The sequence below is a fragment of the Nesoenas mayeri genome, assembly GCF_963082525.1.
Source record: "Nesoenas mayeri genome assembly, chromosome: 3".
Taxonomy (NCBI): Eukaryota; Metazoa; Chordata; class Aves; order Columbiformes; family Columbidae; genus Nesoenas; species Nesoenas mayeri.
Window position 1 is genome coordinate 108,326,820 of NC_137544.1, and position 27,786 is coordinate 108,354,605.

Sequence of the window (27,786 nt, forward strand, 5' to 3'; positions counted from 1 at the left end):
GAAAGCTCCTCACTGTCTTTGAGGAAAGATGCTAATACAAATTGATCAAGACAGAGTAGAGGCAGAGGTCCAGGCTGGTGGGCTGGGTGACAGCCCACTTCTAGTCATAGGCATCATCATCATCAAAGTAGGAGTCACAATCAAGGTTATCTGACTCATCATCAAACAGAAAGTTGTCTTCATCAAGGTCATCATCTTCATCATAGTCTTCCTGCCACTGTGGTTCATGCTCCTCATCTTGGGATTCTTTTCCACCTTCATCTGGGTTGGGGGAGTCACACGAGATGGTATGTTTTGGCCTATTGAGGGGGAGAGCAGAGCCCTGGCTGTAAGCAGCAACCACAACCCAGCCCCACACCACCCTCATCCTCCATACTACTATCACCTCAGTATCCCCACCCAAAGCCATGCCTCAGGGTCACAGCAGCTGTGCAGGTGCACCTAGGAGAAGGTGATTAAATGGCCTTATCCATGCATGCAGCACAGGGCTGTGTCAGAGAAGAGGTTTTCTGGTCTTCACTACTATGTCACATAGTTACCTCAAACCACAACACAGGATGCAAGTAATCGGTATCTGTAATTAACTCTTTTGTATGTCAGCAAGCACAGGAGAAAACTCTGGTCACCTACTTTTTGTCTGCACTCACCCACCTTTCCTTGTTATCCCACTAAGAAAACTCACCCTACACAGGCAGAGGCTGAAGGAGACACATTGGAGAGTTTCATGTTTCTCTGACCAGGATCAGCCAAAGTCTGGAGCCCAACACGGAAATCCTGCTAGCATGAAGAACAGCCAGAAGAGAGACAATATGTGAGCTGGGGCTTACTTAGTGCTGCAGACCCCCTCCCCACATACACACAGCACTGAGAGTCTATCCTCTCACCTGATCAACCCCCTTTCTACGTTTGCCCAAGATCAAACTAGACCAGAGCAAGACAAGGCACGAACAGGTATGTAGACTTCACCTGTGTGGACTGCCAGAGAACTGCAAACAGGCGCTGCTTGATCTGGTGTACCAACTCCAAACCAGCACTGAAATGCTCTGCTTTCAGAAGCTGAAGAGAAGAATCCAGGTCCTGGTGCTGCAGCAGGGTTTCCTCTACAATTCAAGGCCAAAGTCATACTGTTTCCCACACTCTTAACCAGAGATTGAGTCCCTTGGCTTTGATTATGAAGCCAGTTACAGCTACTTAGGTCTCCTGTGCATGTACATTCCCTCTTTCAGAAAGGAACGTGTTGCTCCTTACTGCATCAATCTCCACTGGCAGCCCAACTGCTTCAGTGGATTTCCCAGAAATTACATCAAGAAGGCAAAATGGGCTGGGAGAAGTAAGAGAGACCAGCTGTATGCTGGTGTGTACGCTATTGCCCCACTACAAAGCTGCCACCCTTTGAACCAGACAGCTGGGAACATTACTCTCTACTTCAGACAGGCTGTGGGGCTTACCTAGAAGGATCTGCAGAGCATTAGTGTGCAGCTCCAGGCTCTCAGTTTGCTGTTCCACAATATCCATGCTTTCAGTGTCCTGGTTATAGTAGCTGTACACACAGGAGTAGGCCAGCACCTGGAAAAGTACAGATCATGCCGTAAGCATCCTCCTTCAGCTTCAGAGTGGGCAAGAATAGAGTAGCATCAAACCCTTCTAGTCTTCATTATGTATCAGTGGCTGAGAGAAGCCTGGCAGTGCTTCTGGGTCTGTGGCAATAGCCCAGTGAACCGTCATGCCAACTGAAAGCAGTGCTGGGGTACCCAGAGCTACTCATAGGATTGGAAATGAATGTGTAATCATTTTGTACTGAAGTCTGAAATAACCCGTTATTCCCACCTGCAAACCAGCACAAGAACACAGACTGTAAATGCAAGTATGACTGATCAGCAGGCGGAGAGTCAAAACAACCAGCACACAGTATCTACACTCTGCCAGGCAGCCCAGGCTGAACTCAAGTGGCGATGAACTGAGAGAACTGAGCCCAAATGGAAGCAGGCATGGTGCATGCACCAAGAGCCCATGACAAAGGCCTTTCAACAAGTGAGAAACTCCTATTGTGAATGAATGACCCCTAAAGCCATCCAGGCACCCAGCAGGAAGCAAGACCATGGTTTCCATTTAAAGAAATGGGCCAGAAAAGCCAGCAGAAGAAAGCAACAGTGACATGTGTCCTGCCAAACACAGGCGCTACCATATGGAAAAGATAAAATAGGATCAGACACCCTTGTTCTACATGCCTCTCTCAGAATCAAGCCTGACAGCACAAACAAGGCATATATTGCAAAGGCAATACTGCAAAGGCAAATTGGAATGGACCAAATCCAGTATATGAAAACCCTAAATACAGACCCTTGTACTAATTCCATGGTGTCAACTTAGGCTAAGCTCCAAATCCTATGACCTGACTGTGAGGAACACAGAGCCCAACTCAAAGTGAGAGCAGGGAAAGGCAGACATGACCTCCTCCTCTGCCCTGATGCTATTCCTCCCCTCACGCTTATTCTGTCTCCCCTTGTTTGGAATAGAGCACGGCTGCCATCTCCTAATTTTAAGAATGGCATAAAGCACACTGACAGAATTAAGCCTAAACCTTAGCAAGTTATCCAGCCTTACCTTCCGTGCCTGTTCGAGCATTTTGCAGGCATGAAGAACAAAGGTCAAAGTCCTAATTTTTGGCATCACACTGACAGAAGAAACCCTGTTCCTCAGATTCACGGCAAATTCCTGCAATAACCACAAGAGAGAAAAAAAAAAAAAAGACAATGTCAAGCTCCACAAAATAAAAAAAAAATAATTTCAACACAGATAATTGCCAAGCATCTTGAAGTGCTATTCCAGAAGATGTAGGCAGCAGGAGAGCATTTACTGTACCCAACTATGACATCTCTACTGTGCCATCTCTTCAACCTTTTATAGTATCTCAGCTCTAGGAAGAGCCTTCAGTCACCATTGCTTCCAAGTATCGCATCAGCTCGAGCATGTGAACACCACAAGTGAGATGTTCAATTTCAACAACAGATGTAGTAGAAGAAAGCAGGTTAAGAACTATCTGTAACATCAGAGCAAGTGTGAAATGACTAGGCATCTCCACCTGGATCTGAAGCCTGCTTCTTAGCTTCAGGTGACATACAGTGATAGACAACAGAAGCTGTCCTGCTCACCAGGGCTAAGGGAACAGAGTCAGCATCTGCAAAGGAAAGAGGAGGCCTTACCCTTGCATGATGATGAAAGATGCATCTCTCATTGTAATCCTGAAAACGCTTCTCCTGCCAAGCTGCTTTGCTCACCTGAAAGGAAAGGTAGAAGTAACCGGTAGCGATTTCCCTCAAGTACCAGAGTTGCCTGGAAAAGGCTACCACACATACAGACCTTGACAATACTACCAATATTAATGGCAAGTGCACAAAGTCCAGAGTAAAGGACACAAGTGGAGATCCTTAGCCTCTGATAGGCCAGGTGCACCTGAACACAAGCAGGAACCGCTGGGATATAGCAAACCACTCACCACAGCAGAGCAGTTGTAATAATCCTTATGAGTCGGCCTCCAGGGCTTGAGGCAACGCCAACAGAAGCCATGATTACACTTCGCACACGTCATACTGCATGGTAGGAGAAGAACAAGGGGAATCACTCAGTCACTTGCAGACAGTTCCTCCCAGTGCTCCCTGACATCACAGGGCTGGAGCGTACAACCCAGTCACTGCCATCCACTCAGTACTATGCATTTCCCTGCATGTATTTTTTTTAAAGCCTTTGCTGGAAGCAGATGATGCTTAAAACCACTCATTGTGTCTCCAAAAATGAGCTGGGTAACCTGGCAGCACAATCTTATGTTCCCAACTTACCAAGTACTTCTAGAGTAAACTAAGCATTCCACATTTTGAAGCAAGATCCACATGAGTACCTCACCTCTTGCACCAGTAATGCAGCACTGCACAGAGCAGAAAGGCACTGCACAGCCCTAGGGCCACACACAACTTGTGGGGACAAATCACAGCCGGGCACTAAGGGCTGTGCCAATGCAAGAAACAAATGGTGACTCCTCAGCCCTGTCTTCAAGGCTAGAGGTAACTCCCCTATCATGTAAAAAGCTGCCAGAGATCCAAGCCAATTCAAAAGAGGCAATTAAAATAAAATTGCTTGAAGTTACAGGTATAGGTGAGCTTGAAAGAAAAAACGGTGCTGAGATATCCACTTCCCTAACCTGTACCTCTGTATGTCTACAGCTGATTCTGAGTGCAGAGAAGTATATGCTATAAAAAGGTACTGCAAAATGCAATTGAGTTCTGCTACAGAGCGATCAACAGATTTAACTCTGAATGCTGGGGAACATTTTGCTTTTACTAGGAATTAAAAGCAATCACTCATTCCCCTCAAACTATAAAACTGACCTGCTATAACTCTTACTCCACAGCCAAAAAAAAAATTAGAAAAAGGCACAATGGACCTAACTGTATATCTTCGCCCTTTCCTGTCTCCAGTAGCAAACAAAAATGGATACTCACTGCAGGCACCCCTCATTTTTCTCTATCTGAGCCTGGCAGCTTGGGCAATGCTTTGAAATGAGCTTAGCCAGATGTTTGCTTTGGGCTTCACTTGTCATTCCCTCATAATACCCATCGTCATCCACCCACTGAGACATATGGCTGCAGCTGGCAGGATAATGGGCCTGAAAGAGAGAACCAGTCAACCACACAAAAGCCAAACAGTATGTGCCAAACCCAAGACACTATTCCCTGTGATACAGCTCAGCCTCACCTCTGGAAAGCTGCAGTTGAAGCAGGATATCCAGGAGCACTTGGAACAGGCTGCCCCATAACCAAGTCCATCCTTGAGGAGGATCTGATCACAGCCCTGAGGGTTGGTGCACCATGTCAGGTTGGAGCAACATTCAACATAGCCTCTGAGGAGGGCTTTTTCATACTGTAATAAAGAAACCAGGAAGGAGATTTAAGGCACAGAAGCTGCATGGTTAAGCCTTACAACTGGGGTCTGTTTCCTCTGGGCTCTACATCTGACTGAACAACTGCTCACAACAAAACGGCACTAAGTTAGTTTACCTTTTCATCCCCTTTGTGTAAATTCCACACCCCTCATGTTATATCTGGAGGTTGTTTCATATAATCACAGAACAGCTGAAGTTGGAAGGCACATCTGGAGATAAAAACTAGTCCAACTCCTCCAGCTCAAAGCAGGGTTGCTCAGGACCATGTCCAGTTGGATTCTGAGTATAACCAAGGATAGAAATTACAAGCCTCTCTGCCCAACCTGTTGCAATGTCCCATTACCCATACTGTTAAAAAAAAAAAAAAAGTTCTTACATTTAAATGGAATTCCTTGTATTTCAGCTAGTGCCTCCTGCCTCTCATCCTTTCACTGGATATCACTAAGAAGAATCTGGCCCCTTAATACCTTTTGTGTGTTTACACATGTTGATAAGATCCAACCCTGAGGCTTCTCTTCTCCAGGCTGAACAAACCCAGCTCTCTCAGCTTCTCCTAGAGGTGTTCCAAAACCTGAATCATCTTTGTGGCCTTTTGCTGGATTCTCCTCAATATGTCCATGTCTGTCTTGTACTGGTGAGCCCAGAAATAGACATAGTACTCCAGTACCAACACTAGGTAGAGGGGAAGGATCACCTTCCTCAGCCTGCTGCCAGCACTCTTCCTAATTCAACCTAAGAGGCTAGTGGACCTTCTTAGCCACAAGGGTATACTTGCTGGCTTATGTTCAACTTGTTCTTCACCATGATCCTTTTTTTTTTCCTTTTGGTCCCATCATCCAGTTCATCAATGAAGATATTAAACAATGTTAATCTTAGTGTCAACCTCTGGGTTATACCACTGACAACTGCCCTCCAGCTGAGCTTTCTGCCATTGACCATAACCCTTTGAGTCCAGCAGGCCACCTCACTGTCCACTCATACAGCTTCTACCTCATCAGTTTTTTTCTATGAGGATGTTGTGGATGATGGTGTATTATAGAAAGCCTTAGTGAAGCTGAGATAACATCTTCCCTCATCCACAAGGCCAATCATCTCACCATAGAAAGCTGCCAGGTGCTCTTTTAAACTTTTTCTAAATTCCTCAGCAGGCTTTTGCTTAGTTACATGTTGTGCAAAGGGGAAGGAGACTCACTTTGCCCACAGCCTGTAAATGTTATTGCAGAGGAAAAGGCAAATTGGTTATCAATAAGGGACTGCTCGGGTAGGCACCCAAGGATGCAACTATACTGCACATTGTAGCTTAGTTTTCTGTGCTGAGTTATAATACTACAGTGTAAGGACTACAAACATACACAAAGCTAGAGGAAGTTCAGGAGAAATCCTATCATTTTCATAGACCTCCTACAGATATTTTTGCGTACTTGGAAAGCTGCTCTATAGCCACCAGACACAGAAATGACAATACAGATCACAACAAGCACTAGAGATAAAAGGTACAAGCCCTGAGCACTGAAGGGCTCAGACAGGGCTCACATTCATTTCTCTCTCTTGTTCATTCTCTCCCCCAGGCAACCTAAACCAGAGAGTAGGCACTGACTGGCTGCAAGGATGTCAGCCAGTGTCATGGCAAAATGCCTGGTGGGGGCTAAGTCTCAACAAAGCCACTTCATTCTTCTCAGAGAGTCAACATCTGTGTCTGTTGTCATCCCGTTGATAGGCGTTGTGATCATTTCTGCCCAGACACCAGTACCCAGAGAGATAAATGGGTACTGAAGTCAGCAGACAACAACAAATCACAGCCTTCACAGAGGCTGAATTTCACATCAGGAGTTTCACTCTATCCTGTTTTCTTGGTGAGGAGGAGACAGCGATGCAACTGCTGAAGTAGATCTAGGATTCCTACTGAAACCATAAGAGAAACAGCTGCTCTTAGGAAGTCTAAAAGGAGAGTGAGCAAGTGTTCAATGAAGGTTTGGGAAGAAAACTAGCCAGGTACAATCAGGAAGCTGCCAAGTATCACATGACACTGACCAACAGATCTTGAGAGGAACCTTTGCGCGTGCTAGAGTTAATCCAGGTATGGAGCCCATAGCATGATTCCCAGCAAAGAATCCCTGAAGGCAGAATGGAAGGCCAGCTCTGAAGAACAGACTCTCAAGGAACCAGGTTGAGAGAAAACCTCTTTCAGAAATATGCTAGGGTTTATGTTTTGTAGAAAAACAAGTATGAAAGTTTAAACTCAAATGTATTAGCAAGAGTGCAGTCAGCAGGCAAGAGATTTCTCACAGCTATTTGGCACTGCTGACACTTGGATACTGTGAAGAGTTTGGGCTCCCAAGTCAAAGAAAGACCTTAACAGACTAGAGAAAATGTCATCCACGGGCCATCACGATAGACAAAGGCTGGACCACAGAACATAGGAGGGGAGGCTGAGCGAGCTGCGTTTGTTCAGCCTGGGGAGAAGGCAGCAGAGGAGAATCTTACCACGTAAGATGCAGAGAAAACTGCACCTGGAGCAGTGTGTTTTAACTGCCGTGTTAGATCTTCACACAAGAATCTGACTATTTTGAGCACAGGGTTGGATCAGAGATCCCCACAGATTATTGCAACCTAAATTATTCTATGACTATATGTGCGACTATGCAGGAGGCCTTAGCACTCCAGCTATACCACTTACTGAGCAAAAAGAGGAATACATAACATTTCAGTGAGAGCATCAGAGCAACTTGTTAAAATTGACTCCTATTCACATTGACCTGCAATAATTTTTTTTTATAAAATGGCCATAGCAACAGGATATTAAATCCTGCTCTCAGACAGGTGTGACTATAGGATTTGCAAAGCCAGTAAAAACTAACTGCCCAGCTACGTGAACTAATTCTCCAAGCACTTCTTATAGAAAACAAGATACAAAAGATACATCGAAGGAAATGCTCTTCTGTAGCCTTGCCCATTTTGTTTGCCAGTTTGCAAGGTTAAAGAAAAATTATAAGATGGAGCAGTCTTTATGACTACTATTAATTTTTCATTATGACTATTCACATGGGATCATAATAACAGTAACAAGCTGGAAGAGGAGGAGAATATTTTTGGAGAAGCAATTGCTGGTGGAGACCTGTCAAACAACAGAGCAGTGGAAAACAGATGAGACACTTGTTCTGCTCAGCAATTAACAAAAATAGTCAGTCATGCAACAGCCACAGCACTGCCATTAGGTGAGGGCGGGGGGGGAGGTGCATTCAGCTCTAAGTAATAACTCAAAACTGAAATAATAGGGAGAAAAAGTAGCTTCTGCCTCAGAACAAGTAGCTCCTGCTTCCCCCCTGCTGACTGAGATCTAAGGTGGGGAGAGCTCAGGAAGTCCAGTTTAGAGATGTATGTAGATCCACACGGACTTAATTAGAGCAACGATTAAGTCTGATGTGGTGACTTCTGTCATCTTCACAAAAACGTGGAGTGCTCAAAGCCAGAGGCTGATAGAAGAGAAAGGATGTTTGGGTCGTTGAGGCAGCAATAAAATGAAAGTGCTTAAAGGTTTCCTCTTCATTTGTCCTAGATTTTACAATTGCTTCCAGCACACCAGCAGAGGACACTTGTCATGCATGAGCTGCTATCATAGTTCCCACCTGGTCCTCAACTAAGGATGCACCTGAAATGTTGTTTGCTGGAGACACATTTAAATGAAATACCGCTGTGCTCTTTTCCTGATGTTATGTATGTTTGCTCCCTACTGAGCAAAAAGGGCAACGTAATATTTCAGTGGGCACATCAGGGCAACTTGTTCAAATTGGCTGCAACTGATCATTGTCAGTACCTGAATAGCTGGTATTGACCACGATCAGAGACAACAGACACCACTGGTCAGAAATCTGGTCTGCCTCAATTATCACACTGTCAGTCTTAGTAATCTTAGAGCCAAGATTATCTGCTAGTGCTGACCAAAATGAAATAGAGCTTGGACACCCAGTAACCATCCCTCCTATTTCACCTTGGCTATAATCTCCTCGGAGGAAATGATGGAACAAATGAAAGCTGCAGTTGGCTGTGCACGGCACTCAGATATGGGACAGGTGCAGCTGACAATCATGTTCTGTTCAATGCGAGTCGCAAGATACTCACTCCAACAGGGCTGTGAAGGCAGAAGAGGAGAGAACAGGAGCTGCACCATCTGGGTCATGCCACCCTGGAAGCCCACCCTACCCAGCAGAGGGTGCACAAAACCACCACAAACCATGGATAAATAATCAAAAGCACAAAGGTGGGAACCTTTGGATCTGAAGGATCACAATAAACAATGGAGCTAAGGAAAAAGAATGTGTGTGATCTGTGAAAATCACCTGAAAACAGCTTCACCACAGCAAATCAACTGCCACCAACTAGGCAGCAGCAATTCCCTACCAAAATACAGGAGCCAAAGACGCCAGGACCTTCACCTTGCAGCAGTAGTGCATGCAGCAGAGGGTTGGTGGCTTCTCAGTAGGACACAGCTGGTTCACACAGACTGGGCAGTGGGTTCCTGGGCTTGGGGGGGGCTGGGCATCCTGCACTTGCAGCCCCGAGGAGATGAGCAGGGTCTCAGGGTTCTCCATATAGCACTGGATCAGGAAATCCACATTCCACCTGCAGTGCATGAGGAGGTGCCGAGCAACATCACTTGGGATGCTCAGAGTATCCTGGACCTGCTGTACTGTCTGGTTCATGAGCACCTTCGCCTCCTCTGGACTAAGTGTGTGCCCCATTGGCACCTGCAGCATTGCCATGAGAAACTCTTCCAACCTGTCTATCCCAGGATTCAACCTGACATGGAGAAATGTGTTACGTCCCTACAGGGTAGACATGCACACACCTCCACATCTGGTGACATGCATCCCTACCGATACAGGCAGTCTGTGTCATCATCATCCAGAGATGCCTCTGGTGGCCTGCTCTGAAAAACCATCTGTGCCTGGCCCCCAAGAGGTGTTGTGGGTTCAGCAGAGATGTATTCCAAGACATGAGGCCTCTCCTCCTGGCGCCGGAGATAGCCCTGGTTCAGTAAGTGCAGGACACAGGACAGCACGTCCACGCTGTGGCAGCAGAAGCTCAGAAACTGCAGCCCTGGACACAACTCGCCCCTCTGACAGGCATCAATCACCTACAGCAGCAAGGGAGCCCCACACTGCAATGCAGTGCAGCACCCAGGAAAACCCCCTCTCCTCCTCAATCCCTCCATACCCTAAACACCAGGTTGTCAATGTGGAGCTGCTTCTCCACCTTGAGGATGCGGGTGATGAGGCAGCAGAGGACATTCCTCTTCCTTTCCAGGGCGCTGACATCAGCCCTCTCCACCCGCAGGTACCTCTGCTGGGGCAGCAGCCTCAGGTGGCGGCCAGAGGCAGAGGCCAGGGCTGCCTGGTTCACCTGCAGCACACCTGGAGCCAGCACCCAGCCCGGGTCAGCCAGGCCCTGAGCTGGGCCCTGAAGGAGCCCCAGGACACACGTGGGGCTGCTGGACCCAGCCCTGGGCCTCCTGCTGCGGCCTTCACAGGTGTCGGCCCCATCTCTGTTCCCCACATGTGGCCCCAAGCAACAGTGACATCCACCACCCCTGGCCCTGGTCCCCAACCCTGCACACAGACCCAAGACCCATCCACCCATGCTGATACACACCCCACGCATGGCCGCAAGACCAGCCCCACACACCACCCCCAGCCTCCAACTTGAAAGACAGACCTGCACCCCAAACACCCACAGACCCACCCCAGCCCACTCGCTTTCCCTACAAGCTCAGGTACGGTCACCCCAGCAACCCCAGGGGCGCCCAGCCCCACACCCACCTCCTGGCGTGCAGCTCCGCACCAGGACGCCCTCGCCGTGGGTCAGCGGTGTCAGCGCATGGTGCAGCAGCTCAGCAGGGAGCCCGGTGGCCTGCAGCAGGGCCTCCACAGCCACCTCCTGCAGGAGGGTGTGGAAAGGAATGGCCGGCCAAGCCCCACCATCCACAGGCCCCACCAAACAAAGGGGGCCTCTGCCCCAAACACCCCTGCAGGCCCCACCAGAAGGGAGGGCACAACCCTGCTGTGCTCCAGCACCCACTGCAGCACCAGCTCCTACCTCAGCACTGTTGAAGCACAACAGGATGTACATCTGCAGGGTGGACACGTGGAGGACGCAGTTTCCAAACTGCAGCTCAGCGTGGCCCAGCCATGTCCACTGCAGCCGCCGAGGCTTTGAGCACTCCCAGCCCAGCTGGCTCTGGCCTGCCAGAGATGGCATCAGCACTTCCCAGCACTGCTGCTGCTGCTGGCTGTGCTGCTGAGGGGGAGGCTGGGCACCACGAGACCCCCCGCACACCCACGGCCGCCACACTCACTCCGCCTGCAGAAGGCAGCAAACTCATCCAGGGGGGACCTCAGAGCGGCTGAGAAAAACCTCCCAGGTTCATCCATGTAGCAGAACGGGGACACAGGCCAGCAGCGTGGGGACAGGGCCAGCACCTTCACCTCCGGCACATCTGCCACTGAGGCTGTCCCCAGCACCTGGACATGAGGGCAGCTCAGCACAGGCCCCAGGATCCCTGTGAGGAACGTGGGCAGCCTCCTGCTCTCCCCACCCCACCAGCACACTCACCTCGTCCAGGCCCGTGTCCAGCTCCACCAGCCACTTGTCCTGCTCCTGCAGCCGGAAGAGGTAAAACTGCTGCTGGAGCTCCTCTGACTCGGCCAAGTTCCTCAGCATCTCCTGGGGGAAGCGGCCTGGGAAGCACAGCCCAATCTGCTCCACGACAGCTCCTTCCAGCCAAGACAGCCCTTGCGCCAGGAGCCGGTCCCCCAGGTAGTGCCTGCCACAAGCCACAGGGTCAGGTCAGGAGCCAGCTCGAGCCCTGTGGCCACCAGCCACCCACCAGCAGACAGAGATGGCCTCAGCCCTCTCTGTGCCAGGCTAGGCAGCACCCGTCTCCCTTCCTTGTCAACAGCAGGGAATGTGCCTCCACAGCCTGGCAGCGCCCACAGGCCCTCACAGCCTTTCCCCTCCCCACACCAGAGATGGGAAAAGCAAGCGGGAGCATCACAGCCACACCAGCCCAGGCTCAGCCACAGCCCCAGTGCCACCTGCGCCTCCCTCGCCACGCCACACCAGCCCTCTGGTGCTGTGGAGACATGGCACCCTCACCGGTAGAAGTGCTCGAAGGTGTGAGCAAGCTCCAGGCCACTGAAGACAACAAAGGGCTCCAGGATCTGCTGCAGCTGCTGCGATGGCCCCATGCTGCCTGCAGCCCCCTGCAGCTCCTGGATCTGCCTGTCCAGGTAGCGGGCAAACTGCTCGCTCACCTGCAGAGGAACAGGGCTGGTGCAGAGGGGGCTCACTGGGGGCCAAGGCCAGGCTGGGGAAAAGTCCCTGGGGGGAACAGCCAGGAAACCCTGGGGCTCTTGGGCAGGGGTCAAGGGTGTGCAGGCACCAGCCCAGGACAGCACACAAGCACTCACAGCTGGGTACCATCCAGGGCCACCACAGGACTCGGTTCCATGACCTGACTGGGGGGCTAAGACACCTCCCACCCGGAGCTCACCCAAGGCTGTGGGCCAGGGCAGCCTCCCAGCCAGTGCCAGGGGCTGGTGACACCGGGGCCCGGCACTGGTGCCACGCTCCCTTGACTCACGTGCAGGGTGGCGAGGAAGGAGAGTTGCAGCAAAGCCCCCGCAAAGCCCTGGCCCAGGGCCAGCATGAAGGCGGCCTGCTGCCCAAAGAGCTCCTCTGTGGCCCCACGCAGGCGCTGGTACAGCCCGCAGTATCGCTCCACGAGGTCTGGTGCCTGCCCTGCCACCTCCAGGAACCCCTGCACCTGCGGGGAGGCAGCACGACAGGGGTGAGCCCCACAGTGGGAAGCACCTGTGCCCTGCGGGAACCTCCACAGCCCCAGCCTTGCTCTGCCGACACCAGCTGCCTGGGTCCCGGCCGGAGGCCAACTGGAGGCCCTGGTGCTGTCAGGGGCTGCTAAGCACTTGGGGTGAGGAGGGAGCAGAGCCCGAGGGCTCAGCAGAGGCTGCAGGGGCAGGACAGAAGTGCAGCAGCCACCCAGCAGGAATAAGTCACCCAATGCTGGACCCATCTCCCAGCCCGGGCACAAGGGCCAGGCTGATGACTGAGCCCTGCTGGGGTGGCAAGTGCAGCAGGGCTGTCCCCATGCCCCCCCAGGCCCTGCAGAGGCCAGGTACAGCCCCACACCACCCCCACTATCCCAGGGCACCACCAGGCCCCGCTCTCCACAACACCTGCCCGGCACACAGTCCCACGTGCCCTTTCTGGCCTCCCAACTGGCTGTCCAAGCTCTACCTGCTGCTGCACCACACCACGCCAGCACTGTGAGATGCCCCACAGGTTGCTCGATCTCTCCACCGCTGCCTTCGCAGCCCTGGCTGGCACCTCCTTGTTCTTCCTCTCCTGCCCGCCTGCCAAGGGACAGCCCTGGGCTCAGTGTGGCTCTGTGCACAGGCTCCACACAGCAACCACAGCAGCCTTCCCCTCTCCCCAAGGGGCAGAGGAGATGCCGGGGAGGCATGGCCGCGGTGGGGGCACAGCCACCATTCTTCCCCAGCTCAAGAGCCACAGGACCCTCCTTAGAGCTCCCAGGCAGATCCCCACAGCCACAGCCCGGCACTCGGGACCACCATCCCCCAGCTCCATGGGAGGGCAGCCCCTCACTCACCAGCTGCTCTCGCCTTCTCTGGCTCTGTGCTGCTGGGGTCCACATGCACCAGGAGCTGGGTCAGGCGCCGCACACGGGAACCAAAGACAGCACTGCGGCTGGTCGCACGGCGGGGCAGCTCCACACTCTCCAGGTACTCCCTCAGCAGCCAGGCCAGGGCGCTGATGCCTTTGGGGTCTGCGAGGCCAACCAGACTCAGAGCGGGGTGCCTCAGCCTGAGGCACAGTGTGGATGGGCCCGGGAGAGCACAGGGTACCTGGGCTAGTGATGCTCTCCACCAAGGGGCTCACCAGGGCCTCCCAGCACGTCCTGCCCAAGGCCTGGGCTGCCTCATCGTCAGGAAGGAAGTGGTCGGCAAAGCCCTGCTCATGCCGCAGAGCCTGGTTCAGCCTGCAACAGCAGCTGGGCAGCACACAGTGGCGGACTGCAAGGTGGCCCCGGCCCTCTGGGACTGCTGGTGGCCAGGAGAAGCCAGAGTCCCTCCCTGTCCAGCTGGGACACCCGGCTGCTCCTCTCCCGGCCCTACAGTCCCCTTGCGGGCTGCCACCACCATCCCCCCAGGCCCTGGGATGCTGGGGACATGATGACACAGTCTGGAGACAACTCACCTGCCAAAGAGCTGCAGTAGTCGTCCCCGGTCCCGGCAGATCTCCTGGCACCAGGCATGAGCCTGAACAGTGTAGGAGAGGAACGTTCGCCAGCACAGCTGCTCCCTGAAGACTGGCCAGAACGTGGGCTTGGGACCCAGCACCTCGATGCCACGCACACGTGTGTCAATGCCGCCCTACAGGAAAGTGTGACCCTTAGCTCCTCCAGCCTGTCCCCGACACCCTACACTGCCAGTTCCTGGCCTCTGCTCCCCTACCTGCTGGCACCGCTTCACTCGGATCTGGATGACGGGCCAGAAGCGGGTCATGTTCTCCAGCAGGACCACTCTGCTGTCTGAAGGCAGGATGGTCACCTGCAGGCAGACAGTGAGCTCTCAGCACACCAGGCAGCGAACTCCAGCCACCCTGCGTGCTCCCCAGTCACCCCACATTACGGCCATGAGGTGTGTCCCCCAGCAGCCCCGACACAGCCAAAGGGCACCCCCGGCAGGGCCCCATTCATGGCTCACAGCCCCAGCGCAGGCTGGGCTGCAGGGCTGCCCCTGCCCAGGTCTCCAGCTCCCATTGCCTACAGCCAGGAGAAGGCTCCCACAGCAGCTCCTGCTGGCCCCACCTCCCTATGGGCCCCATGGCCAGGGCAACACCTTCACAGGGCACAGCAAGGACCAGCCCACTGCTCCCGTGGGGCCCCATGGCCAGAGCAGCCTGTGCCAAACTCACTGTGTTCAGCTCGGTTCTGATGGTGGTTGGGCTGTCACCCCCCAGCACCACGACACGGGCCGGCATGTAGCTGGAGTCCTCGCTGGCCACCAGCATGCTCATCTCCCTGCAGCACAGCAAACTTGGTGCTGCCAAGCTGTCCCCACCTCCCTGCCCTGGCCCCTGCCAGCCCCACACACCACTGCCCACATCCAGCAGCCCCCAGGATGGGGACCACTGGGGCAGGGCTCACACAGAGCCTCCAAAGCCCTCTCCTCCTTGTACAGCTGCTGGCCCTCCTGGCCCCAAGGCCTCCCAGCCCCACTAGGCCAGCCTCACCTGACCAGCACCCCACACTGCATGTGCACAGTGATGAAGTGGGAGCCGGTGCTGCCATTTGACTCCCAGTAGGTCTTGGGGTTCCTGTCTGTCAGCTTGCTGGCCCGGTGGGGGTTGGAGGACACCTGCACCTTCTCCCAGCACTTGTCCTCCTTCGCCTCCACGCTGGAGCCTGTGGGGAGAGCACATGGAGCCTCCAGCCGCCTGGCCAGCACATACCAGGCACAGGGCTCCAGATCCCACTCCCTGCTGTCAGTCACCTTGGCACAGGTTGCGCAGAAAGACGTCAAAGAAGGGGATGCTGATGGGCTGCTGGCTCCGGCGGTGCTCCTCTATCTGCCCCAGCACCAGCTATGGGATGGGTAAGGCTCTTACCAGGGGCCCTGGGTCCTCCTCCCCTTGCCCACCATAGGGCTGTGGCAGGCGGGGAGCAGACGGCTGCCCCTCAGTGCCAGGGACAGCTGGATGCCGCAAGACCCAGAGGCCCAGTGCAGCCAGGCCTTCCCAGGCCTACCTGGATGCAGCCAGCCAAGATGCTGGTTGTCAGCTTCCTGCAGAGGCTGCTGTACTTCTCACAGTCGGTCACCAGGTCGAGCAGGGCTGGTGCCAGTGACGGGGCTGTGCGGTGCTTGTCCAGGGCTTTGGCCAGAGCCTCACGAGAGCCCGCATGGCACATCACCGCAGCACAGTCCTTGCTGGCACTGGCCAGGCGGTGCAGGAAGCCCACAACCTCCTGCACCACCTGCTGAGCGGCAGCCATGAGTGGCCAGGCTGGCACCAGGAGCCCTCCAGCCCCAGCAGCGGGTGCTGCAGGGCTCCATCCCCCCCACCCTGACACTGCAGCGGGGCTCGCCAGAGCCCAGTCGGGCATAGCACTGGGCACACTGGCCACGAGGATGTGGCTATGGCCAGGATGGCCACTGCCTCCCTCTCCTAGTGCGTTAGCTATGACACACTGGACCCCAGCAGGCAGGGACCTGCTTCACCAACACTGGGCCCAGCCAACGCACAGCACAGCCACCAAAGCTGTCCCTGCCCGCCGGGAGTCCCGCAGCCTCCTTACCTCCCCATCACTGCTGTGCGCACTCAGGGAGAACAAACAGGGCTCCACACACTCGTGCCAGGGCAGCACATCCTCCTGGTAACCCTCCAGGAACTTGTTCAGGATCCTGAGTGACAGGGGGCCAACTCAAGCTGGGGCACAGACAGCAGTGCCAGGGGGAGCCCTGCTCCCTACCCCACTGACAATGCCTGCACTCCACATGGACCGAGAGCCAAGGCTCCCCAGGCATCTCGGACACCACACCAGTACCCAGGCATCTGCTGCACTGCCCTGGCATGGCCCAAACAGCATCCAGGCATGTGCTGCTCTGTCCCACGTGGCCCCGTGCCCTGGGACACCCCAATCAGCACCTGTGGATGTGCTGGAGTGCTCCTACCCTGGCCCACAGTCAAAAGTTGAACAGCCCCATCAACACCGACAAATGTGCTATGTCCTGCAAACATCACCACGAGCACTCACACCTGCTGCGGAGGACCCAGACCCCCCAAGGATGCTCAGGGACCCACCTGAGGATGCTCAGGCTCATGGCCTTCTCTGTCCCCAGCAGCTTCAAGCTGCGCAGCAGCAGCCTGAAGCACCCGTGGTCCTGCAGCAGCCGGGCTGCCTCACCAGAAGGGACGGGGCCTTCGGCACAGAGCTGCCGCTCCAGGACCACCACCACCTCCTTGGACAAGGTGCTGTTGTCCCCCAGGCTGCCCAGCAGTGTCTGCACGTCCCCCAGGCCCAGTGGCACCTCTCTGCCTGCCAGGACAGGGACATACAGGCCTGGCCCAGGCACTCACTGGAGCCATGCCATGGGGTGCTCTGCCCCACAGGTGAGGCAAGCCGTGCCCGCTGCGTCCCGGGGTCGGGGCACAGTGAGGCTTTGGGTGCATGGTACCTGCCATCTCCAGGCGCAGAGGTAGCCGGTGCTCTGCCAGGCGGTTGATGGTGCTGAGGGCCAGCATGGCCTGAGGGCAGCCAGTGCTCTGCCTGTCCCACCAGCAGCTCTGCAGCACCGTGTGGAGGTCACAGCTCACCAGCTGCTCTGCCAGGCCCCGGTGGCCGTCAATCAGTATGTTCACCACCAGCAACCCATTCTGCACGCCTGAGGAGCCCCTGCAGGGACAGAGCCATGCAGGTGCCTTCCTCCCCCAAGAACAGAGCCTCCCCTGCATCCACAAGCCACCTGCCTGCCTTGCCTGACTCTCAACACAGAGGGTCCCCCCGCCCCCACCCACTGCCCTCGCTCTGCCCCTACCCTGGCACCCTCTGCATGGTGCTCATGGCAGCAGGGATGGCACTCAGCAGGCTTGCCGAGCCCTCGCTGGAAGCAGAGCCAATGCTGGCAAAGATCTCTCGCATCATCTGCATGTCAGCCTGGTTCAGGGGCAAGACCTTCCCACTGGTGCCTTCTGGCTTGTCAGCCACAGCTCCCACCAGCACCTTCAGGGCCTGCAAGGTCCAAGCAATCAGGAGGGCAGTGGGCATCTTCGCCACACCTGGCAAGCCAGTGCCACTCCTGCCCGCCTCCAGCATACCCTCTGCCACACTCACCGCCAGGCCGGCCTGCTGCACCAGGGCAGAAGAGGCGTGCTGCTGCATGCCTGCCAGCACGGCCCACACACCACCCTCCGTGGCAAATGCCATGCGCCAGTCGTATTTCAGCATCAGCATGGCCAGCAGCCGCAGCGTCACCGCCACCAGGGCCTTCTCTGCCACCTCAGTGCTCAGCAGCTCCACCACCGCCTTCACCACCTTCTCCCTGCACAAGAAAGGATGCCTCAGGAGCAGCTGCCTGGCACTGCTGCTGGCACAACAGCACCCCGGGCACTGCCAGCCACCTTCACCCTGCCCACATGGCTCTACCGCAGCTGGGTCAGCCCCAGGAATCACACTGCCTGGAACAAAAGGACACAAGATCCACCACTCTTGCCTTCACACTCCCACTGCCACCATCTGCGCTCCCACCTCCAGCTTTGGCCCCCATCCTGCCAACACAGCCCTCCCCAACCAGCACGATGAGTGTGCAGCACACCATGGCTCACCCAACACTCCTGGTGCCCAGCCCACCCTGGACTTTGCTGACTCGCGGCTCGGGCTCAGGCTCCTCCTCCAGGATCTTCATGATGTGCTTGAGCCCGGCTAAGCACAGTCCCAGCTCTGAGCTGCTGCTCTGGATCACATCCACCACGGCTGCCATCTTGGCCAGCGAGCCCCTCTCACTTGCCTCATCAGAGCTGTCCAGCACTGGCGGGAGGGAGGCAGAGACATGGGCACATCAGGGCAGCAGTGACGCCCCAGTACCTCCCGTAGCACTGAGCACTCACAGACCCAGCACCCACGAGCTCCCCCCTCCCCGGGCAACCGCCAGGTGCCCTGCCCAGAGCCTTCCTCCGCTACGGCAATGAGCCACCTCCAGCTCCATGTGGGTGCCCCAGTGCATCGCAGGCCATTACCTCTGATCTGCTCCTCTGGCACCTCTGGGAAGAACAGCCCTTCCCTCTCAAGGAGCTCATTAAACAGCTGGGAATCCGACTTAGCCACCGCAGCAAGGGCATGAGGTGGCACTGCGGATGCAGAAAGCTCTTCCTTCGCTGCCTTGGCCATTGTGATTTCAGGGTCAGTGCTCCTGCAGCCAGCACCCTCCGAGGACACTGCAGTGCTCACCCTGGCATCCTGCTCAGCCCTCCTACCAAGGAAGTATTTGGTGTAGATGTGGGACCCACGCAGGTCATGCTGGATGCTGCCCTGGCACTTCTTCTCCAAGACCTGCAGCACCTTCTGGGCCAGCTCCACAGGTACTGATAGCTGGATCAGGGCTTCTTCATCCACCTCCAACAGCTGGACAGATGAGGTCAAGTTCACCATCAGGCACTCACTACCCCATGCCCCTCCTGACAGCCAGTGCCAAAACGGACAGAAAGGCTGCACCACCAGGGGACTCCAGGGCCACTCCCCAGTGCCACCCTCCCCTGGCTGTCCCCAACCCAACGGCCACCAGCCCAGACCTCCCACCTGCACTCACCACTCAACCGCAAACAGCAGAATGACCCCATAGGCTTGCCTCACCTACCCAAACCTCCCTGGACACTCTCCTCTTCCAGGGTCACGGGAGACTGCATTTTCTCTCATCTCTCCTTCACCCCTTTGCTGTGCCCAGCTCCCCACACATCCACCATCCCCCACTTACCCATTTCAGTCCCATTTCTGCCCCATTCAGGCTGTCCCTGCACTGCTCATGCTTGTTGTCTCATCCTTTGGGATCAGTCACTTCACTCTCTTCCTCCCTCCCTCCCATTTGCCCACTGCAGGCTCTGCCCCACACCTGCTCCCCCTGGTCCTGCTGGATGAGACGGGTGATCTCCTTCTGCCCTTGTGCTTCCAGCTTCTTCACGAAGAAGAGCAGCTCCCACCACTCAGCACGGCTCAGGACCTCTGAAGCCTTGGATGGCTGCTCCCCCAGGTATGGCAGGGAGTACAGCCCCCCAAAGGGCTTGCAGAAAAGTGGCTGCGCAACTGCAGGAAAGCAGAGTAAGGACGGGCAGTGACAGCCCTGCCAACTTCCCCATCCTTTGCTGCACACCCCGTGCTCCCCAGGGAAAGAGCTCATGCGGAACATCTGGGCAGAAGAGACTCCCACTGTCCCACAGCCCGCTATGGTAAAGGGAGGTGACAGGAAGGCAGTGAGAGAGTGGGAACAATCTGGGAGGAGACCCTAGAGAAGCTGTAGAGATGGGGATAAACATCTTCGCTTGAACCTCTTTGGGCTGTATAACGTTAAAAGCACAAGCTCAAAATGGGCACCTCTAGTTCACTGGTCCCCCAGCCTGTTCCCACAGTGCCTGGAGCAGCCAGGGCAATGCACTGGGACACCCACCACCTGCAGAATCCACACTGCCAGCACGCAGCTGCAGAAGGAGAAACAGAGCTGGCCCAAGACAGAATTATAGGATAGATTGGAAGAGACGTTCAAAGCTCATCTAGTCCAATCCCCCTGCTATGAGCAGGGACACAGATCAGGTTGCTCAGAGCCCCATCCACCCTGGCCTTGAATGTCTCCAGGGATGGAGCATCTACCACCTCTCTGGACAACCTGTGCACTGTTTCACCACCCTTGCTATAAAAAAATTTCTTACTCATGTCTAACCTGAATCTCCCCTCCATTAGTTTAAAAGCATGACCCCTTGTCCTATCACAACAGGCCCTGCTAAAAAGCCTGTCTCCATCTTTCTTATAGACCCATTTTCAGTACTCAAAGGCTACAATAAGGTCTCCCTGGAGCCTTCTCTTCTCCAGGCTGAACAACCCCAACTCTCTCAGCCTGTCCTCACAGCAGAGCTGTTCCAGCCCTCTGATCATTTTTGTGGCCTCCTCTGGCCCCTCTCCAACAGGTCCATGTGTTTCCTGTACTGAGGGCTCCAGACCTGGATGCAGGACTCCAGGTGGGGTCTCACCAGAGCAGAGTAGAGCAGAGCAGAGCAGAGGGGCAGAATCATGTCCCTCAATCCACCCTGGTCACACTCCTTTTGATGCAGCCCAAGATGCGATCGCACTTCTGGGCTGCAAGTGCACATTGCTGGCTCACGTCCAAGATGCTAACCAAGTCAATAGATTGGAAGCTAATTCTGCTATGAGCTTCTCTCTTTTCCAAATGCCTCCTCCCTGCTAATAGGGCAAATACTTACAGGCAAAAGCAAAACAAGTCTGCACAGTTATCACACTCCTTTTAGCTAATGCATTCAAAATTAAGAGAGGGAAATAACATCCATTACGTAGGTTAGATATTCCCTAGGTAATTTAGAAATAAGAGCTCAACGAACACTTGCCGATATCTGCCACGCAACAACTTGCAGTTCTCTCTGCCAGTGCAATGTGGGTGACATTCACCACCTCAAGACTCAACAAAAAAGGGACAAACTCACTACAAAATGCCCAAGCGTGCCAAGAGCAACTACATACACATCTGATAACCAACAGTCAGTCCGTGTGAGCTAATTTATCCAGCTGACAAGTGTAGAAAGCATCTGGAGCAGCCAGAAAGCATCTACTTTTTCAATTCAGTTTCTATGTGGGATATCATGACTGGAAAGAGTTTTACACGGAAGTGAAACAGAGCCTATGCTTCTGCCAAAATCAGAGATAAAGAAAAAAGGCAAAGTCTAACCAATATGTTTTAACTTAGCCACTTCAAACTGTTGTGCAGTTAAGTCTTTAGTTACAAGAGACGGGAGCCATTAAAGAAGCCATCTTTTCAACTGGCAATAAGAATATTTTGAAGTGGCTAATTAGCTGCTGATCTCATGCACATTCTGTCTCTTGCAGCAGTTAAGTCCAAATTACTCCTACAAGATCACAGGCATGATAAAAGACAGTTTTCCATGGCCAGAGTCACATCAGATGCCGAACTAGAAAGGGGTACCTGAAGTCTGGGTTTTCCCTTTTATCTTCTCCCAGTACAAGGGCAATGTCAAAGGATTCTAGGAGGTTCTGCAGATGTCTTATGAAAACAGTACATTTACTGCTCACCTTGCCCAAAACTGAGCGGTATGAAGTTAAACAAATTGTTGGCATGTTAATGCTTTTAAAAATCCACATGATTTATTTAAGGGGATCTGAGTGTGCCTAAAGCAGCTTCATCTCAGAGAGATCCTACATTCTTTTTGGGTTTGTTCAGTTAATTCAAACACACATTTTTGACAGTTGCAGTTTAAATCAAATATTATGCTTTTTATATCATGACTTTTATTATATCACGACAGAAGTCTAGGATTCAAAAATACTGCATGCAACCACAGACCGTTTAATTACTTAACCAGCTCTACATGGTCATGCAAACTAAAAGGTCATGGTACTTTCTAAATCCAACCTGGTAGTTACTATATGTTTAGCCATATAAAGTTCACCACTTGAAAATACGCCACAGCAGAATCAGAGATAACACAGATATAAACATGCAGCACAGTCTCACCTGTGTCTAGATTAGAGCTCTCTATCAGACTACGTTCTTTTTCCTGAGCAGCAGGATCTTCCCACTGATCTCCAAAGCCAATGATCTCCAACATGTGCCAATGCATCCAGTACGTCTGACCTGTTGACTGCCATAAAACCTGTGGGTGAAACAGATCTAGATGATCAGATTTGCTCATGCATTCAATCCTCATGATACATTTGTCCTCCCATTCATCAAATGCAAGGAGATAGCAAGCAATGTTCAAGAAGACCACCTAATTCATATACAGATTTCAACACACACATTGTCTAATTTTAAAGCATACCACCTTTATTAACTTGTTCCCCTGGTTACACTTGGATATTTGTTTAAAAAAAACCGACCAACTTTGCCTGCAACCACTACAGATCTCATCTAGCACTGCAGCAGTGACAGAAGTGCATGTAGTTAAGCATGCCCATTCAAAAGTGCCCAGCAGTAGGTGCCTTGGGAAAAGCACACAAAGGAAGAACTGCCTCAAGGCAGTATATAAAGGGTCTTGAGGCGCAAACCACCTGCTGAATGCAAATGTAAAGAAAATTGGTTTTCCTACTCTGATTTTGCCTTGTATTAGTTATACTTTCACACCTTGGTCATTCACCAACCCTCTCAGACAGGTTTGGGGCTCTTGACAAGTATGTCTCAAATAAGGCAATTGTTTTCTGTACTTTGTCCAAGTTGCCTCTCAAAATCAGAAGGATTTTTTTTTAATAGCTTCCCATATTGTAGTTTTACATTTAACCTTCTGAGCAGAAGGAGGACCCAACAAAACAGCAAATACAACATCTCAAAAAAAACCACACAGCAGAAAAACATCCGGGTTACATGATTCACTGAGCTCTTTTGGAGTTACACCAATGCTACTAGGACTCCATTGTGCTGGAGAGATAAACAAATAAGATGCTGACAGGTTTTAAGAAAGTACTATAAGAAAGGAGATTGAATTAAACCCTACAAACACTAATTAGTCTTCAATTAATCCCTGACCAAGTTATGTACCAAATATATCAAAGGAACCATGGAAAGAGATGACTGAAGGATCATATACAAGAGTGAAACTTTTTCTTGGAGAGGCAAAGAAAGCAACAGAAAACAGAGCAGCAAAGGAAAGGTAAGAGGTGGTAGGAGACAGACTAATGATGGACTGACCCAAATCAAAAATGCACATGAATTTGCATTTTACACACAGAAGACTGACAGCAAGCCTCAGACAGGACAAACTGCAAAAGCAGAACTAATCAAAAATGAAGGGATCAGATTTTAATAAAGACCAGTTCTTGTAACCTGAACTCACTAGTCACTAGCAGATAAACTGTCAATACAAAACAAGTGTGATACACAAGATGAGAAAGAGGAACAGAGATAAAAATCAAGTTTCCCTTTGAAGACAGACTGGCAAAAGCACCAATGATCAAGACAGTCATTACAAAGATGTTTTTGAGGGGTCAGATTTCTGGTATCTCCCTGTGGAGAAAAACCTCATTGAATGTTTTGACTCACAAGTTTCTCACATTACTCTGGGGGACTGCTACAGACACATACAAGGATATGAACATGAAGAGCAGGGTAACAATTAACACCCACAAAGACTGCATGTACATTCTCAACTTCCTAGACAGACTGGGGGGCAAGGAACACTAACAGCGGCAGAAATTAGGTGCTTCCAAATATAACAGCCAAACTTTCCACTGAATATTTATTACCATGTAGATCTGGTTTTGCCAGTAGTGTGAGCCTTACAGAAGACTGTTTTTGAAAATATGCCTGGATGGAGCAATTGCAAGTTCATTCAACCTTGTTAAATAGAAAAATAGACAGGGACCAACTGGACAAAGGGAATGGATGTTAACAGTACACTTCAGCTTGTGAATTAAAAAAACCTGAAATTTATATCACAGGCAACAGGAGAAAAAAGTGAAAGGATCTTGGTGCTCTTTCCAAGTGCCTCATTACATTAAGAATAAAAGCAAGTACAGGCTTATAAGAAATAGAAAACAGAATTTTAGAAAAACACAGATCTTAGAAAGCAAGGAGCATAAAGACAAAGAGAGAATCAGCAGGAAACATATTTCGTTTGCAATTTATCCTTACAGACTGGTTTATAAAAGACAGAAGGTTTATCAACCACTTAAAAATAAGATGCAGTTATTCAATTGAGGGGACCTGCAATGAAATATCACCTACGCATGGTCCAAAACTAGAAGACTATTTTACTTGAATGTTGAGTAAATACAAAAGAAACAAAGCAAACTGATAACAGATATAGAGATACAAATCCAGAAGTTGCCACAACTGAGAGGGAAGCAAAATTCTGTTCAGAGGAGAGAGATGAAAGACATGCCAAGTAATCTGCCAAAAGCACATCTGGTAAGTGGAAAGGATTTAGATTGTTCAGTGGTACTTCCATGTGACTGACAAACACTAAAACCAGTGCTTCTAATTTGAGGGAAAAAAAAAAGTCATCGCTACAGCTTCACTACTTTGACTTCGGTAGTGTGCAAACCATTAAAGCATATTTTAGTGGAAGGAACAACTAAAGGTGTTCAAGATAACAAATTTTAATTAATAGGAAAACCCACTTCAAGTTTCATTTCTGTCAGATTGATGCGTTAGCTTTCTTTGCCAAAATAACTGATTTTCTAGATTAAAAAAAAAATCAATGCATTTCAATTGTCAACTTGAGTAAAGCACAGGGAATCAAACGGTAAATTATTAAACCAGAGAAGAACGTGATTAAGTAGAGGAACTGCGGGCAAGAAATCTGCTTAACAGAACCCAAGAACTTAGTATGAAGGGGAAAGAACAGGACTAGAAGAAGGTGCAAATAAGATGGGCAGGACATATTTGCAGAGCACGTGCTGCCCTAACAGTTACACTCTCACAATACCAGCACATACTGGTAACATCCACCACCAAATATGCAGATAATGCTGGAAGCATCCTTCCTGCATGTGCACATTTCAGAGCATTTTAAAGCTGCTGGTTTAAATTCCATCTACAAGAAGTGTTTCAAAACTAGAAGGTAGTTAAGGAGCATGGACCAGGCCAAGCTAAAGTTACCAAAGGTGACTGGAGAAATTAATCCTAAAAGCAGTTCTCACTGAATGAACAATATAGTATCAGAAGGAAGAAGCAGTCTGCAACTGGCTGAGGAAAAAAAAAAAATATTCACACAAATTCCCTGTGTTCAAGAAAGACATACAGTAAGAGAAAAGAAATAAGTCAGTGTTCTTAATCAGTTAATTTTTATTTGTTTGTGAATGAAAACAATGGTATTATACAAAGAAAAATGGGCTGTAGTCCAAGAAGGCTAGAGAATCTTGTGCTTAACAAAGGCCAAAAGCAGATTTAAAGGAGGTGGTCTCCAAACATAGAGAAGGCAATGTCAAATTCTTCTTCTACTTCCTCTCTGGAACGGCTGGTAATGAACTTTAAGTTCCAGCAAGAGAGATTTGGAAGCAGTATTATCAAGTCATACATTTCTACAGATAACACAGTGAGGCTTTTCAGCTATTGATTGTTGAATATCAGCAACACAGAGTTTTGCACTAGCATGGCACTTAAGTATGTTCAGAGGCCATTTACATCCAAATAAATCAGCTTGAAGTGGGGAAACCTTTGAGCACAGGCTGAAGTAGCACCTGAAGTACAGCTCCACCAACTGAATTGGCCTAAGATTCCCTATTTATCACCTGCAAAACTACAGTCTGCACTTTTGCAAATTACTTTGAGGCAAGAAAGCAATACTAAAACCACAACTGCACACACTAACACATGTGGAGTGGTTACAGTTTCTCATTTGAATGGTTATTATCTCAATTTAATACAGATTTCACTAACTGAATTACAGCCCTGTTTGCAGCCAACACAACGCTGGACTGAGCAGAGGACAAAGGCAGAGACAGCCCTCTATCTATGGATAGCAGCTAGCTAAAGCTTGATTTTTTTAGAGAACACAAATTGTGCCTGTAGCTGCAATGTTTGGGAAGTTCAAGAGCATGGTCAAAGTGCAGGTTTAGCACACAGCCTATAGAAATGCCCATACGCAGACTAGTGATGCACAAAGCCCACCAGTTCCCCAGTGCATAGTCGAAACAAAAATCTCAGCTCTCACTGAACGTGCCCAGCCTTCAGGACTGAGCAGAAAGTATCAAGAAAAAGGTCTAAGTAAGAACAAACACTTCTCTGTGCCCACAAAAAGGCTGGAGCAGCATTCACATGGTCTCCCACTCCCAGGCCTGAGGCAAAGCCCTGCTGCTCAGCCCTGCAGCTCCGGCACTGACCAAAACACCAGCAGGATGTTCTGGGAGGTGGTCCCAGATGCTCTTTTGCTTTCCATAAGGTTTGGTGCTACTGTGTTTTGAGCATAAGCTGCTATCAGGAGTGGGGTGAGGTTTCTGCAGGAGCTGCAGTCCGGAATTTGCAATGGCTGCTCAATGGAATTGTTACTAAGAAAAAGAGCTGCACATCGGTGTTGCCACGTGGTGAGAGACTGCACTGTGTAACCCTCACTTTCTATATTCTTTCATTTTTGTTATCGTTTGTTTTTCTTTTTGCTGTCCTGTTAAATTGTTCTAATCCCGGCCCACAAATTTTGCTTTTTGTTTCCTGATTCTTCTCCCCATTACACCAGCCACAGGGGAGGGGTGAGCATGTTGCATGTAGTTCTAGTTGTTGGCTATGGGGGGCTGGGGCTAAACCACGACAGTCCTTTTGGCACCCAATATGGGGCAATGCTGGGCTGGGATAATGACAGATCTCACCAGAGCATGTTAAAATGTGCATCTACTAAACTAGTTAAGTAATCACTGGTCACAATGTTGCTTTGTTTGTTCACATGGCAGCGTTATGTGAATTCTTACATGTGCTATGTATTCCCTGCAGTGCTGTTTAGCACCTCTGGGAGAAGGAACAGGGTTATCATATTACTGTCCTGTGTAATATAGACTTACAATATACTAACATCTCTTGCTACGCCGCTAGGCTGGTATTTGTATGTGGCATTGTTGTCATTTCGGTACCTTGTGTGCCACCTCTTGAAACAGATCAGTAATCACACCCAATCTATGGGTGCAATCTCATTTAACAGCTCCATATGGCCAGTACATAAATCTCGTGAAGACTGGAGACTAACCGCAGACTGTAGTGGCCTGAAGGAAGTTACAGTTCCAGACATGTTAAAACTGCAGTTTGGACTGGAATCCATGGCAGCTCACTGGTATGCCACAACTGACAGTGCCAATGTATTTTTCTCTATTCCTTTGGCAGCGGGGTATAGGCCACAGTTTGCTTTCACCTGGAAGGGCATCCAGTACACCTGGAAAAAACTGCCCCAGAGGTGGAAACACAGCCCCACCATCTGCGATGGACTGATCCAAACCGCAATGGAACAAGGTAAAGTTCCAGAACACCTACAATACATGGATGACATCATCATATGGGGCAACACAGTAGAAGTTTTCAAGAAAGGTGAGAGAATAATTC

General features: G+C 51.3%; 1 protein-coding gene across 1 annotated transcript in view; it reads right to left on the reverse strand.

Moving 5' to 3' along the window:
* Positions 1-94: 94 nt before the first annotated feature.
* The window catches only part of CUL9 (cullin 9), a 36,773-nt gene continuing 9,081 nt past the window's right edge, over positions 95-27,786 (reverse strand). Inside the window, exons 6-42 of the mRNA XM_080341005.1 lie at positions 22,282-22,420; positions 19,639-19,829; positions 18,770-19,154; positions 18,359-18,560; positions 17,868-18,075; positions 17,572-17,765; positions 17,212-17,429; positions 16,838-17,072; positions 16,332-16,437; positions 15,783-16,010; positions 15,529-15,619; positions 15,269-15,440; positions 14,951-15,056; positions 14,488-14,583; positions 14,231-14,406; positions 13,879-14,012; positions 13,623-13,799; positions 13,250-13,365; positions 12,576-12,758; positions 12,089-12,246; positions 11,546-11,756; positions 11,289-11,454; positions 11,030-11,175; positions 10,753-10,870; positions 10,151-10,347; positions 9,811-10,070; positions 9,370-9,733; positions 8,925-9,065; positions 4,750-4,914; positions 4,497-4,660; positions 3,497-3,590; positions 3,204-3,278; positions 2,605-2,715; positions 1,449-1,566; positions 967-1,100; positions 683-774; positions 95-299 (exon numbers count right to left, since the gene is read on the reverse strand). Coding sequence (XP_080197131.1) covers positions 101-299; positions 683-774; positions 967-1,100; positions 1,449-1,566; positions 2,605-2,715; positions 3,204-3,278; positions 3,497-3,590; positions 4,497-4,660; positions 4,750-4,914; positions 8,925-9,065; positions 9,370-9,733; positions 9,811-10,070; positions 10,151-10,347; positions 10,753-10,870; positions 11,030-11,175; positions 11,289-11,454; positions 11,546-11,756; positions 12,089-12,246; positions 12,576-12,758; positions 13,250-13,365; positions 13,623-13,799; positions 13,879-14,012; positions 14,231-14,406; positions 14,488-14,583; positions 14,951-15,056; positions 15,269-15,440; positions 15,529-15,619; positions 15,783-16,010; positions 16,332-16,437; positions 16,838-17,072; positions 17,212-17,429; positions 17,572-17,765; positions 17,868-18,075; positions 18,359-18,560; positions 18,770-19,154; positions 19,639-19,829; positions 22,282-22,420 — 6,270 coding nt within the window. The 3' untranslated portion in view covers positions 95-100. The remainder of the gene's footprint in view (positions 300-682; positions 775-966; positions 1,101-1,448; positions 1,567-2,604; positions 2,716-3,203; positions 3,279-3,496; positions 3,591-4,496; positions 4,661-4,749; positions 4,915-8,924; positions 9,066-9,369; positions 9,734-9,810; positions 10,071-10,150; positions 10,348-10,752; positions 10,871-11,029; positions 11,176-11,288; positions 11,455-11,545; positions 11,757-12,088; positions 12,247-12,575; positions 12,759-13,249; positions 13,366-13,622; positions 13,800-13,878; positions 14,013-14,230; positions 14,407-14,487; positions 14,584-14,950; positions 15,057-15,268; positions 15,441-15,528; positions 15,620-15,782; positions 16,011-16,331; positions 16,438-16,837; positions 17,073-17,211; positions 17,430-17,571; positions 17,766-17,867; positions 18,076-18,358; positions 18,561-18,769; positions 19,155-19,638; positions 19,830-22,281; positions 22,421-27,786) is intronic.